The 14291-nt window shown below is 43.6% G+C and overlaps 1 protein-coding gene across 1 annotated transcript; it reads left to right on the plus strand.

Moving 5' to 3' along the window:
- The first annotated feature begins 3531 nt into the window (after positions 1–3531).
- Positions 3532–8965, plus strand: LOC310877282 (uncharacterized protein). Its single transcript, XM_083791094.1, has 5 exons — positions 3532–3690; positions 4902–5179; positions 5471–6467; positions 7253–7461; positions 7791–8965. The coding sequence occupies exons 1-5, from the start codon at positions 3569–3571 to the stop codon at positions 8939–8941; spliced, it is 2757 nt and encodes a 918-aa protein (XP_083647220.1). The 5' UTR covers positions 3532–3568; the 3' UTR covers positions 8942–8965.
- The last annotated feature ends 5326 nt before the right edge of the window (positions 8966–14291 follow it).

The following is a 14291-nucleotide window of genomic DNA, read 5'->3' on the forward strand; positions in this document are numbered from 1 at the left end:
ATATTCAAAGATTTGCACACGTTTTCACTATTTAAATGAAAAATCTGCTATGTTTCAATAGCTAACGTTTAAAATAATGGTTAAAGTTATTTAAAGCTAAGGTCACCTGCATTCCAGTTAGTTCATTTTCAGTTGACGGTGTGTGCATATGCATATTGCATACCATACCGTTAACCGTGTAAATGTGTTTTTCATAACCACCCACAGATGAGGAAACATCATTACAGAAATATGTAGAGGACGGCCAGCCGTCAGACAGAGGCTCACCTGACAGCAACCTGACGCCAACCACGATGGTCTCTGGCATGTCGGAGACGACTTCAGCCTCTCGCGACTCCGGCGTCCTGGCTAAAGGAAAAGGTACTCAAATGCTTCACATTAAGTAAAAGTAAAGTGTGTGTGTGTGCGCGTGCATGCGCGCGCATGCAACATTTGGGCCACCCCCAAAGGTCACTAGGTATGTGTTTGATTTTAGACACAAGTGAGACATTTGACGATGTTTTCTTCTCTCCATTGTGGTCCAACTGAAGCCATGGACAGAGAACTTGATCTCCAACACATGTTTGAAGAGGACAGCAACATGGAGGAATTCCTTGGATTCCCTGCCACTGGTATGGAAGAGTATTGTAATGTTAACCACTTGTTCTTGGTGGAACTGGCCCGAGTTATCAAAACGGGCTGACGTCACTGGTAGGTTGACGGCCTGCCGCCGTCATCTTGGATGTGGCTGGAAATACAACAAGTAGGCTTTTCACCATCGACAAATTCAGAATAAAAAAGGGGCTGTAGAGAAGAAATAATCCCACACACTGTCTTCACTTGAGTTAGATTTATTGAGCAACGTTTCGAACATGCCTGATTAAGGTCTGACGACCGAAACGTTTCTCAATAAAGAAAGAAAGGCGTAACAGTTTCCCTCATGCTTTATATTGTACAAACCCCAATTTCAATGAAGTTGGGACGTTGTGTAAAACATAAATAAAAACATAATACAACAATTTACAAATCCTCTTCAACCGGGGTGGTGGTCGCTCAGGGACAGAGTTACTGGATGGTAACCGCAAGGTTGCCAGTTTGAACTCGGGCTCCCCCAGAGTTAGTGTCGAAGTGTCCTTGAGCAAGACACTGAACCCCAGCAGATATTCATTCATTTTTAACTTGATGCCTGCAACATGTTCGAAAGAAGCTGGGACATGAGCATGTTTACTACTGGGTAGCCTGGTCCAGCCAGCGTGTTTTCTGGTCTAGAGGGGCGGGCGTGCATGGAGCAAGCGTTGGAGAAATATTGGTTCACCGATTTAAACGTTTTTGAATAGTTCAAGTAGCCGATCTACATCGACACTTTTAGATTGGCTATTTTAACTATTCAAAAATGTTTTCAAAATAGTAAAAAATGGCAAAGAAGTTTAGGGATAAGGGGTGGACGAAAATAGAGCCCATGGTGTCTATTTTTGTCCTACACAGACATTAAATTCCCATTGACAATTAATGGAGAATTTTACGTCATAGTGTCTGAGCAAATAGGCATAGTGTCTATTTTTGCGTCATGATGATGTAAAATGATAAGAGAACCCCTACCTTCACACGGGTGTGAGTTTTAGCCTTTACGTTTGGATATTGGCTGCATGAAAGAACTAGCATTATCTTGATCACAGCTTGTCAGAAGCCTCTATCAACTGATCCCCCTCCCTGATATATTACAGATACTGCAGTTATTGAAGAGGCTGTCTCACTAGTTTCACGTGAAAGCAGTTTCACCCATTGAGACCTGAGACCAGATTCTACAAACGTATATGAGTATATCATGACAGTTTTCTAAAAAACCTGTTTCTATATCAGTGGTTCTCAAACTATTTCATGTCAAGGACGACCAACAATTATATGTAATTGGCTGCAGGCCCCTATCAGAAAATATGTTGTTCCAGGGACCCCCAGCAGCAAGCATTTTAGTTAAAGCGTTTGTGGTGAAAGCATACTGTACATATTCAAAGATTTTCACACGTTCTCACTATTTAAATGAAAAATCTGCCCTTTTTCAATAGCTAACGTTTAAAATAATGGTTGAAGTTATTTAAAGCTAAGGGGACCTGCATTCCAGTTTGTATTTCAGTTGATGATGCATGCACATGCATACCATACCATTAACAGTGTAAATGTGTGTTTTTCATAACCACCCACAGATGAGGAAACATCAGTACAGAAAGAGGACGGCCAGCCATCGGACAGAGGCTCACCTGACTGCAACCTGATGCCAACGACGATGGTGTCTGGCATTTCGGAGACGAGCTCGGCCTCTCGCGACTCCGGCATCCTGGCTAAAGACTCTAATGCCGAGCCTGGTGGTAGCATGGACTCCCAGTCCGCTTCCTCCTCTTCCACACGGGGTGACCTCTGCGCAGAAGGGCTGACAGGCGCCGGAAAGCAGCTTCCGGTGGAATCTCCCACCGAGGTGGTGGTGATGACGCCGCAGCCGTCCTCTGCTCTTAGTATGGACTCTAGCGTCCTAGCTAAAGACTCCAATACCGAGCCGGGAAGTAGCAAGGACTCTCAGAGCTCTTCCGCCGAGGGCGAACTGTACGCGGAACCCACAGAGCAGCAGCTTCCAGCACATTCTCTCTCTTCGGCTGAGGTGATGGCCGCACATCCGCCGCCTGCTCTGATCATAGACCTCAGCATCCTGGAAAAATACTCTAATGCCGACCCCGGAGGTAGCGAGGACTCTCAGTCCTCTTCCACCCGGGGTGCACTCTTCTCAGACGGGCTGACACGCACTGAAAAGCAGCTTCCTGTAGAATCTCCCACTGAGGTGATGACTCCGCAGGCTCTCATCATAGACTTCAGCGTCCTGGGAAAAGCCTCCGAGCCTGGCGGTAGCTCAGTCGAACCGCAGTCCCCTTCCACCCAGGGTGAACTGTACTCGGACGGGCTGACAAGTTTGGACCGCCAGCTTCCAGCGGAATCTCCCACTGGGGTGAGGGACCAGCAGCCATCCTCTGATCTCAGTGTAGACCCCGGCATCCTCGGTACAGACTCTATTGCTGAGCCTCCAGGTAGCAAGGACTCACAGGCACCCTCAGCCCAGGGTGAATTCTACTCGGAAAGGCTGGGAAGCACGGAGCAGCAGCTCCCAGCGGAATCTGCCACGGACATCCCACCGGCAACGTTCGCCCGCAGGGCCTTCAACTGCCGGGAGTACGGTCGGCCTCACCGGAATGCCTCAGGAATGCCTCACCCGACACGGCAGGTAACTGCAGCCAACCTGTCGCAAACAGAAGGGGGAGGCCGAGAGCTGGAAGCAGCAGCTCCCAGCGGAATCTGCCGCGGACATCCCACCGGCCACGTTCGCCCGCAGGGCCTCCAACTGCCGGGAGTACGGTCGGCCTCACCGGAATGGCTCAGGAATGCCTCACCCGACACGGCAGGTAACGGCAGCCAACCTGTCGCAAACAGAAGGGGGAGGCCGAGGAATACCGCAGCAGCAGCAGCAAGAGCAGCAGCAGCAGCAGCAAGAGCAGCGCGGAGAGCGGAGAGTTTGCAGAGAGACTGCACATTGCTGAAGCCACCATATATGGAGTCAACCGATGGGGTCACCGACCGGGACTCCATCATGGGGCGCAGAGTGGACCTGGCCAGAGACCAGGCAACCAGATTAACAGAGAAGATGTCCCCTCAACCGGTCAAACGCAGCCGGTAAACAGCACACATATGTCATGTTATGTCGACTTTTTTGGTTGGCGTCCTAAAAAATATGTTTCTATCCAAAATGACTTAAAGGACAACTTTAGTTTTTTTCAACCAAGGTTCATGTTTTAGGTTGTTATTAGAGAAAGTAAAAGATGAGTGTAATTATTTTTTTCATTTGCTGCTTTCTTTCGTTTTAGGACATGGGGTTAAATATGTATTTTTTTTACAAAATATCATCGATTATCTTTTTTATTATTTACTATAGTCCTACTAGACCCCATATATTTACATCTGGCCACAGAAGATCACATGATCTACTGAATATGAAGGTAGCCTACTGGGGGGAAGCCACACTGTCGTATACAGTAGGCTCAATATGTCAGTTTGACACATTCAGTAGATCTCGTGATCTTTTGTGGCCAGATGTAATTTCTTGGGGTCTAGTAGGACTATAGTAAATAATAAATAAAAAAATCGCTATAACATTTAATACAAAAATACATATTCTTTGTCCCATGCTCGAATGCCCCCGCCCCCTGTCAAAAACAGCAAAAATCCCTAAAACGAAAGAAAGCAGCAAATCATCTTTTACTTTCTCTAATAACCTTGGTGGAAAAAAAACTAAAGTTGTCCTTTAACAGCACAGGAATACTCTTCAGCTTGGTACGACATAAATGCCAGAGCTTAAATCGGCATGTACGATAGAATAGAGCTAGTAATCGTCAGCATTGCTAACACTTTCCTCAGTTTCATCCATGCAAACTCATGGTAAAATCTGTGATTTCTACCCGATCGTTTTAAAAGTTACTGGCTTGTCGGCTTGTGTCTAATGTAAATGTATTAACAATGATATTTTGTTAAAACTGTAGCTATTTAAGTATATAAGTAGCTATTTATATCCTCCTGGGGCACTCGTTCCGAAAGCTTGGTCTCAGAGAGAATACACAGAACAAAGGGAGCCCAGTAAACAAAGGAAATGCAACCCCTGCTAATGGACGCTATGCATGATGGGATAGATAGATGGATCAGTAGTAGTTAACTCTGAGTGTGAGCCATTCAAATTACCGGTAGTGTTTTCTCTACTTAAGAGTTTTAACTTTACTTCAGTTCTAAAAGCTGTAGTCTCAAGACTATTCACTACATTAAAAAAAATCAAGATAGATCTGGACATTTATTTTTCAACTTGGTCCCAAGTAATTTCAAACTGTCTATTACAGCTTGGCCATCGAAGACAAGGAGGCCTCGAGGACAAGGAGGTGGAGGCCTCAAGGACAAGGAGGACAAGAAGGTGGCTCGAGGACAATCGAGGACAAGGATGTGGCTGTCGATGGCAGCAGTAGCAAAATTGAATACTTTGGCTTTGAGGACCTGGGCAAGAGTGACAGCGACGAGCAGAGAACCCAGGCCAAGGTGACGATGGAGGCAGCCCTGAGCACCAGCATGGACGTCCTCCAGACACAGGACTCTCAGGACAACCAGTCCAGCAGCAACACAGGTGGGCCTGAGACAGCATGGAGCATAAAACTACCGAGCATTTGTCGTAGAAACGTGCAGCAACCATTAAGACTATGGGAACATGACCAACCAGAAAATCGGTTATGAGTCAACCGGTAGCTGTCTGTCCTTATCTCTCACTATAATCAGAACTTGGTCAAATATAGGTGTGGAAACGACAGTAGAAGTTCACCTTCAACTACCACAACTACAAAAAATGAACGAATAAAAAGGTGGATGAAGTTCAAACATTAAATGGTTCACTCTCATTTATTCTTATGTTTTTGCCTAGACTTCCGGCACCTCCCCGTCTGTAAAGAGGTGGTGTCCACGGAACGCCGAGGGCAGCGGGAGGAGGAGCTAGCCAAAAGGCCAGAGGAGGCTCATTGCTCAACGTTGACATTACCGGTGGCGGTGAGTGAGGATTACAACGACAACAGTTGGACAGAGCCTCTGTCCAGCAACTGTCCAAGCGAAACACAAGATGGTGGAGCGTCGCAACCGACTGGCGAGGGGCAGCCCCTCCGTCTGCGCTGGTCTGAATCCGACAGCGATGAGTGGGAGGAGACCAGAGGCGGGACCTCCTCGACCGGACGCGGGAAAAAACTAGCTCTAACTTCGCACGGTGCCAAACCAGACACCGAAGACGGTGGGAGTGAGTGGGCGGAGTCCAAGGAAGCACCACCGGCTTTACAATTAAAAGGACAAAGATTGTCTTTGAGCAACAATGAACCCACGATGAGGATTAGAGGGGAGATGCGTTGTACAATTTGTGGCAAACAATTTCGTCGCAAGAGTCACCTGATCAGACACAAGAGTGTTCACACAGGTGAAACACCCTTTGGTTGTACAATTTGTAGCGCAAGCTTTAAACAAAATGGGCGTCTTCATAAACACATGACCACCAAGCACAAAGCCAACAAGCCCTTTAGTTGTACAGTTTGCGGCAAAAGCTTTACTGTAGGTGCATATCTGGAAAAACACATGCTCAGTCACACAGCCTTTGCTTGTACAGTTTGTGATAAAGTCTTTGGTCTAAAGAAGGCTCTGACCGCACATATGAGCACTCATATAGCAAACCCCTTTAGTTGTACGGTTTGTAACAAAAGTTTTGGCCACAAAATTGCTCTGGCCGGACATATGTCCAGTCATTTACGGGGAAAAAAGAGAAAGAAGGCATCTAGGGTCACCAACCTGGACTCCATCGCGGGGCGCAGCATGGACCTGGCCAGAAAGGCAACCAGAGAAGCAACCGAGAAGATGTCCACTCCACCGGTCAAACGCAACCGGTAAACATCACACATCTGTTATGATATGTCGACTTTTTCGATTGGCCTCCTCTGTAATGTTGTCAGTCTTTGTTCAGCAAAGCAAAAACTAAAACATAAAATTCTGAGCACAGGAAGGCTCTTCACATACTTAGAGCATGGTCTGGCATAAACGTAAGCTATATGAATAGAGCTAGCAATCGCTAGCATTGCTAACACTTGCCTCAGTTTCGTCCATAATGTTGCAAACTCAGTACAATCTGATTTCTACCCGAATGTTTTAAAAGTTACTAGTTTGTCCGCTTTGTCTAATGTAAATCTCAAAGAAAGATGTATTAACAATGATCTTTTTTTTAAACTGTAGCTGTTTAAATTTAAGTAGCTATTTATATCCTCCTAAGGCACTAGTTCCGAATGCTTGGACTCAGAGAGCATACATGGAGCAAAGAGAGCCCAGTAAACAAAGGAAATGCAACCCCTGCTATGCATGATGGGATAGATATATCAGTAGTAGCCTACTAACTCTGTATGCGAGCCATTCAATTGGTGTTTTCGGCACTTAAGAGTTTTAAATTGACTTCAATTCCATAAGCTGTAGTCTAAAAACTATTCACTCAATCTAATTAACCAATCTAACTATCATTATTTTGCTATGATTCCCTGCTTTCATATGAAATGCAAAAACCCTGGACGACTCAGCTCTAGACAAAATAGGTCACATACTGTAGTGTACACTTTAATATTCAAGATAGATTTTTTTCAACTTGGTCCCAAGTCATTTCAAACTCTATTTCTTTGAGTTACAGCTTGGCCATTGAGGACAAGGAGGGCGGCGGGGTGTCTGTCGATGGCAGCAGCAGCAAAATTGAATACTTTGGCTTTGAGTACCTGGGCAAGAGTGACAGCAACGAGGAGAGAACCCAGGCCAAGGTGACGATGGAGGCAGCCCTGAGCACCAGCATTGACGTCCTCCAGACACATGACTCTCAGGACAACCAGTCCAGCAGCAACACAGGTGGGCCTGAGACAGCATGGAGCATAAAACTACAGAACATTTGTCGTAGAAACGTGCAGCTACCGTTAACTACGTATAGACTATGGGAACTTGACCAGCCAGAAATAGGTTATAAGTCAAACGGTATATGTCTTTCCTTATCTCTCACTATATATAATCAAAATCCAAAGAACAAAGATGGGCATGGAAACAACAGTAGAAGTTCAGCTTCAACTACCACAACTAAAAAAAAAAAAATGAATGAATGAGTGAATGTATAATTAAAGGTGGATAAAGTTCAAACATTTAATGGTTCACTCTCATAAATGTATTATTCTGTTTTTGCCTAGACTTCCTGCACCTCCCTGTCTGTAAAGAGGTGGTTTCCACGGAACGGCAGCAGAGGAACCCCATTTTGGTCCAGGAGGAACCAGCCACTCCTCCCCAGAGTCGAGGGCAGCGGGAGGAGGAGGAGGAGGAGGAGCTAGCCAAAAGGCCAGAGGAGGCTCATTGCTCAACGTTGACATTACCGGCGGCGACGAGTGAAGATTACAACGACAACAGTTGGACAAAGCCTCTGTCCAGCACCTCCAGCGAAACACAAGATGGTGGAGCGTCGCAACCGACTGGCGAGGGACAGCCCCTCCGTCTGTGCTGGTCTGAATCCGACAGCGATGAGTGGGAGGAGACCAGAGGCGGGACCTCCTCGACCGGACGCGGGAAAACACGAGCTGTAACTTCGCACGGTGCCAAACCCGTCGCTGAAGACGGTGGGAGTGAGTGGACGAATACCAGGGAAGAACCGCCGGCTTTACAATCGCTGAGATCACGCGGGAGACAACAATTAAAAGGACAAAGATTGTCTTTGAGCAACAATGAACCCACGATGAGGATTAGAGGGGATACGCGTTGTACGGTTTGTGGCAAACAATTTTGTTTTAAGAGTGACCTGATCAGACACAAGAGTGTTCACACAGGTGAAACACCCTTTGGTTGTACATTTTGTAGCGCAAGCTATAAAAAAAAAGTGTATCTTCATAAACACATGACTGCCATGCACACAGGCAACAAGCCCTTTAGTTGTACGGTTTGTGGCAAACAATTTTGTTTTAAGAGTGACCTGATCAGACACAAGAGTGTTCACACAGGTGAAACACCCTTTGGTTGTACAATTTGTAGCGCAAGCTTTAAACAAAAGGGGCGTCTTCATAAACACATGACCACCATGCACACAGCCAACAAGCCCTTTAGTTGTACAGTTTGCGGCAAAAGCTTTACTGTAGGTGCATATCTGGAAAAACACATGCTCAGTCACACAGCCTTTGCTTGTACAATTTGTGATAAAGTCTTTGGTCTAAAGAAGGCTCTGACCGCACATATGAGCACTCATACAGCAAAACGCTTTAGTTGTACAGTTTGTAACAAAGGTTTTGGCCTCAGAAGTGCTCTGGACGGACATATGTCCAGTCATTTTAGGAAAGAAAAGAGAAAGAGATTGTAGTTTGTCAGAAGGTTGCTCTGGAGAGACAGGGGCATCCATACAGGGGGACGGTGGGAGGATATTTGTGGCAATGGTTGGGGATATGTTTAGAACCACATGGGGATTCATATGAGAAAAAAAAACCTGTTGGTTAAATAGTAACAAATGCTTTTTATTAAAGACGGCACCTGGATTGACACCTGGTACTGTAACTTATACAGAACAAACATGATCATAATTAACACCAAAACATAAAAGTCTGTGATGGACCCAAGGTCACAACGAGAGCTGGATAGTTGAAAGGACTTTAGGTTGAAGGCTCTTAGGTAACACGTTTTCCATGATGAACAGAAGGCAGTATTATCAATATTTGCCTTATTGATCATGCCACATCGGGTGGCTTGTCTTTGTCGCTATGTTCCATGTGGATGAAGTGGCTGCATGAATTCCTCAGGGATTCCAAAGCCTTGCTCTGAGGCTTGTCCACTGTCTTCAGATTGGTTAGTAACCCTCCTGAGCATGACTCAGGTGACATATACTGTACCTTCTTCTAATAATATATTACCTTTAGTAGTTGTATTTGTTGCTATACTTGGCACAATTTGTCCCCACATTTACCCAAACTATTGAGTATTAGCAGTAGCTGGGGGTTTAACTATCTTGCAATAGGACTCTTCGACACATATACTGGGCGGGCAAAGGGGCAAACCTTCTCATTTCCCAGGTGGTTGAATCTTCAGCTATGGCAGACTCAACCCTTTGTGTAGTAGAAGTAGAACACATTCACACGTGCCTTCAGTCTGATGCTGCTCTATTTCCCGTCCGGTGTATTTGTCTTGAACATAAGACCAGAGCTGGTCCGTAGGGCCCTGGGTGATATCTTGAAAATTGGGCCCTTTTTATTGCCTTTGAACATGGCAATTTGTTGCCTTTTATTTACATGAACGTGGTCTATGTAGAGCCATAGAAGAGATCTTGAAAGCTCGTGCTTTTTTGGTTGCCTTTGAACATGATTTTTTTTCTGAGCATTAATCTGATTCAGTGTTTTTTTTTTTTTACATTTGAAAGTTCAATTCAAAATTGTAAGTTTACCCGACTCATTTTTATTTTTATATAAAGTTGAGCCTCTCTTGCCATTGTTTCCTCAAAACAAAACAAAGTGTGATATATATGCCACAAATGTCAATTTAACACAATTTGTTATATTTTTGACACTTTTGATATACTCTTAACACGATGGTAGTTGCTGTAAGCCGCAAAACGCGTATATCTAGTTTGCGTCCGAGCATAGACATGGTTTATTTTCATACATTGTGTAGACTACTCGTTAATACCCAATAGGTCTATTTTCTCTTTTTTGGGGGGTTGTTTAGTTTAAGTTGAACAGTTGAATTACATTGATTTCAAATAATTGAAAACAAAAGGTAAAGTGATCGTCAAAGACAAGATCGACAGATCGTTAATGCTAATCTGAATATGTTTTGATTGGGTTTTGATGTTCCCTCATAATAGAAAAGAAAAACTCCATCCCAAATTAAACCCCATGTTGGGGGTCCCCGGAAGAGAAGGGTGGAGTGTCCTGCCTCAGCTGGGGCAGTTGTTGAAGGTTGTAATATCTACATGTTTGGGCTAATTGGCATAATAGTACAGTTTTGCAGTCAATTACATAGTAGTGTTTGCAGTTTGACTTACAAGAGGGGCAGGCTGGAAACCGTGCCTTTGGGCCCCAAAGACTTGCATCCACAGTGTTTATTTGAACATCCGACTGTGCTCTCCCTTGTACTGTAAATGTGAACGTACCTCATAAGCAACTGTTCTCATGCAACTGTTCTCAAGCATTACATTACACTGATGTATGACGCATGTGTTTCTGCAGCGAATAAATACTGATCCATGTTGGTTTCAGAGAAATGTCCTTATTCAAGAATGAGAAATGTCCTTATTCAAGAATGAGAAATGTCCTTATTCAAGAATGAGAAACATCAGTGGTTATGGTGTTTGACACTAGTTATCTTTTTGGATGTATGCATTTTGTGAAAAGAGGTTTGAGGTATAGGCCTATACCTGTAGGGTTGAGGGAACATAAGTAACTAATTTGGCTTTAAAAAAAGTTTGGGTCTTTTTTTTTGATTGATTGAAATATTTATTAACAGTTTGCAGAATTACAGTACATTTCAAGCACAAACTCAATACAAAGACTGTTAACTGTGAGTGGACGACCCAATTAAGCATTACACTTGTTTACAACAGGGTCCCCTTTGTTCAATTCATCAAAACATTTAGAGACGTACAAATAGACACTTCTATAAAGTTAAAGAACAGAACAGGAATTCATCAAAGGAGGCAAAAAGGGAAAAGAAACATACAGTGAGGGGAAAGGGGGGCGGTGGGGGGGATTCAGATTTTACAAGGGCCAGTTTTGAATTGCAGCCGTCCGTAGGTGCCCTTTGAGAGCGGTTTTGAAGGAGTCAAGGGATTCACATGTCTTAACTCAATGTCTGCCAAGGACTTAAGGTAATTACACACTGGCGAATTGGCGACGCGATTTATTCGTGCGAATAATTCGCATTTTTTTAAAACCAATTGAAGTCAATGCAAGCTTCCACATCAGTGGCGAATGTGCGGAAATGCGACAGTTTTCGCTCTTTATTTGTTCGCTCTGGTGTCGAATTTTGCAGACATTCGCAGGCGAACTGCAACGGCTCTGACCAATCAGAATGCAGCCCAAACTTGTTGCTCTGTATAAACAGCGGCGTACCGTACAGTAGCTGTCAACAGAGCAGCAGCTCGGTCCGGCTACGCAGGTCGGGATAGCGCAGCAGCAGCACACACTGTTGCACACCTCCCCTCCTACAACTCTGTTGGGTGTGTGCTCTCGCGTGTGTGTGCACGCGTGCGTGGACATGGCACATGGGTGTGCGTGTGCTAACGGCACGCAACGGCAACAGCGAGCAACGGGCTCCGCCAAACTTTGGTCTGACTGTATGTAGGGTGTGTAGCAACTCATAATGTAATAGCAACTCATAATGTAATAAGGGCTCAAAAAGGCTCATAATGTAATACGTTAAATGTAATAAAAACTCATAATGTAATAATCAGCTCATGTAATAAAATCATGAGCGCATAACGTAATAACAGATTTTTCAAAAAAAGACGTGTTACATTATGAGTTGCCTACTTGCCTTAATAGGCAGCTCATAATGTAATACAAGTTCATAATGTAATAATGGCCCATATTGGTGAGAAAAGTCTTACACTGTCATTGTTATTACTTGCGCAAGCAGAGCGCGCAAGTAATGTGGTCGGCCTGGTCCATTTGTCGTGACAGCAAAAAAAACGTTCCGCCATTTCAGGACCCCCCCAGAAAAACATCAAATCTGTGCCCGTATTGCTGGACCAATGATGACGAAATGACCATATCTCTTACGTCATCATTTAGAGCTGGTCATACACGTATTTCTTACGTCATCATTTAGAGCTAGTCATACACTCTAATAGCTCATAGCTCTAAATGATAACGTAAGAAATATGGTCATTTCGTCATCATTGGTCCAGCAATACGGGCACAGATTTGATGTTTTTCTGGGGGGGTCCTGAAATGGCGGAACGGTTTTTTTGCTGTCACGGTTTTTGGACCAGGCCGATCACAGAATACCGCTAATCAACTTACAACTACACACTTTATACAGTATAGAGTATAGAGTATATAGATATATACTGTGTATGACTAGCTCTAAATGATGACGTAAGAAATACGTGTATGACCAGCTCTAAATGATGACGTAAGAGATATGGTCATTTCGTCATCATTGGTCCAGCAATACGGGCACAGATTTGATGTTTTTCTGGGGGGGTCCTGGAATGGCGGAACGTTTTTTTTGCTGTCACGGTTTTTGGACCAGGCCGATCACAGAATACCGCTAATCAACTTACAACTACACACTTTATACAGTATAGAGTATAGAGTATATAGATATACGTATATAGTATATGCGTATATACGTATATAGATATTGTATAACTGCTCTCAGTAATGACGTATGTAATACAACATTATGATTCTGGAATGTATAAAAGTCACAACGTGTCAAAAATGTTACCATAATTAATAATATTAGTGTGGTTTGCAAAATTAAATATATATCTAAGTATATAATTATATATGCAAAAACTAAGTTATAATATCGCAAGAAGCTCAGTCATTTAACACTCTCTGAGAAAGACGCAGACAGACTTGGCTATATCAACAATCCAGATCATTTGACACATCCACGGGGGAAGGCTAGAAAAGGTAGCTGGGGTGACTCTCAGCCAAAGACTCTCAGCTGCACAGTGAAAGAAGGAAGATATTGAAACCAGGACTCAGTTAGCTGGGGTGACTCTCAGCCAAAGACTCTCAGCTGCACAGTGAAAGAAGGAAGATATTGAAACCAGGACTCTCCGAGGAACTCTCAGCCAAAGACTCTCAGCTGCACAGTGAAAGAAGGAAGATATTGAAACCAGGACTCAGTTAGCTGGGGTGACTCTCAGCCAAAGACTCTCAGCTGCACAGTGAAAGAAGGAAGATATTGAAACCAGGACTCTCCGAGGAAGACGCAGACAGACTCGGGCATATCAACACTCCAGATCATTTGACAATTTCACACGGAAGCCTGTTGTAAACACAGATCTAGATCAATAGGACACCTCCACAACGAAACATACAGAAAAACAATGGAACTATCTACAGATATACCTTCAAATAAAAGGATGAAGAAGGACCCCGTAATTAAAATCTCAGCATTAAGTTCATTATCATTTGGAAGTCGTGAAAGATGGAAAATCTGTGGAAAGGTAGTTACTAAAAGTGAACAACGTAAATTTACTAACGGAATATACTTCTTCTTTCGGATTACAGACAGTACAGCAACAATTAAGGTAACAGGATTTACTCAAGAATGTGAGAAATATTTTAATTTGATTGAAGTAAACCAATGTTATTTCATCACTGACGGACAATTTAAAGAAATAAATCCAAAATATTCTACGGACCGCGAAAAATTTGAAATTATACTGAAATCAAGGACAGAAATTATTGTATTTGATAGAGATGTGGAAATTTTGAAACCTAAGTTTAATTTCACCAGGATACCTGACATACAGTTGTTAGAAGACAAATGTGTCATAGACGTATTGGGGATTTGCATTAATTTCTCAGAAGTAAAGACTATTTCTACAAATAATGGACCACGTAGAAAAAGGGAATTACAGTTACTGGATTCATCAAATACAAAAATTATATATACAGCTTGGGAAGAAGACACAACCATGGATACCGGTTCTCTTTACCCTATTTTAATTTTACAGGGAACCATCATAACTAGCTATAATG

Source organism: Protomyctophum parallelum, assembly GCF_964188405.1.
Source record: "Protomyctophum parallelum genome assembly, chromosome: 19".
NCBI lineage: Eukaryota > Metazoa > Chordata > Actinopteri > Myctophiformes > Myctophidae > Protomyctophum > Protomyctophum parallelum.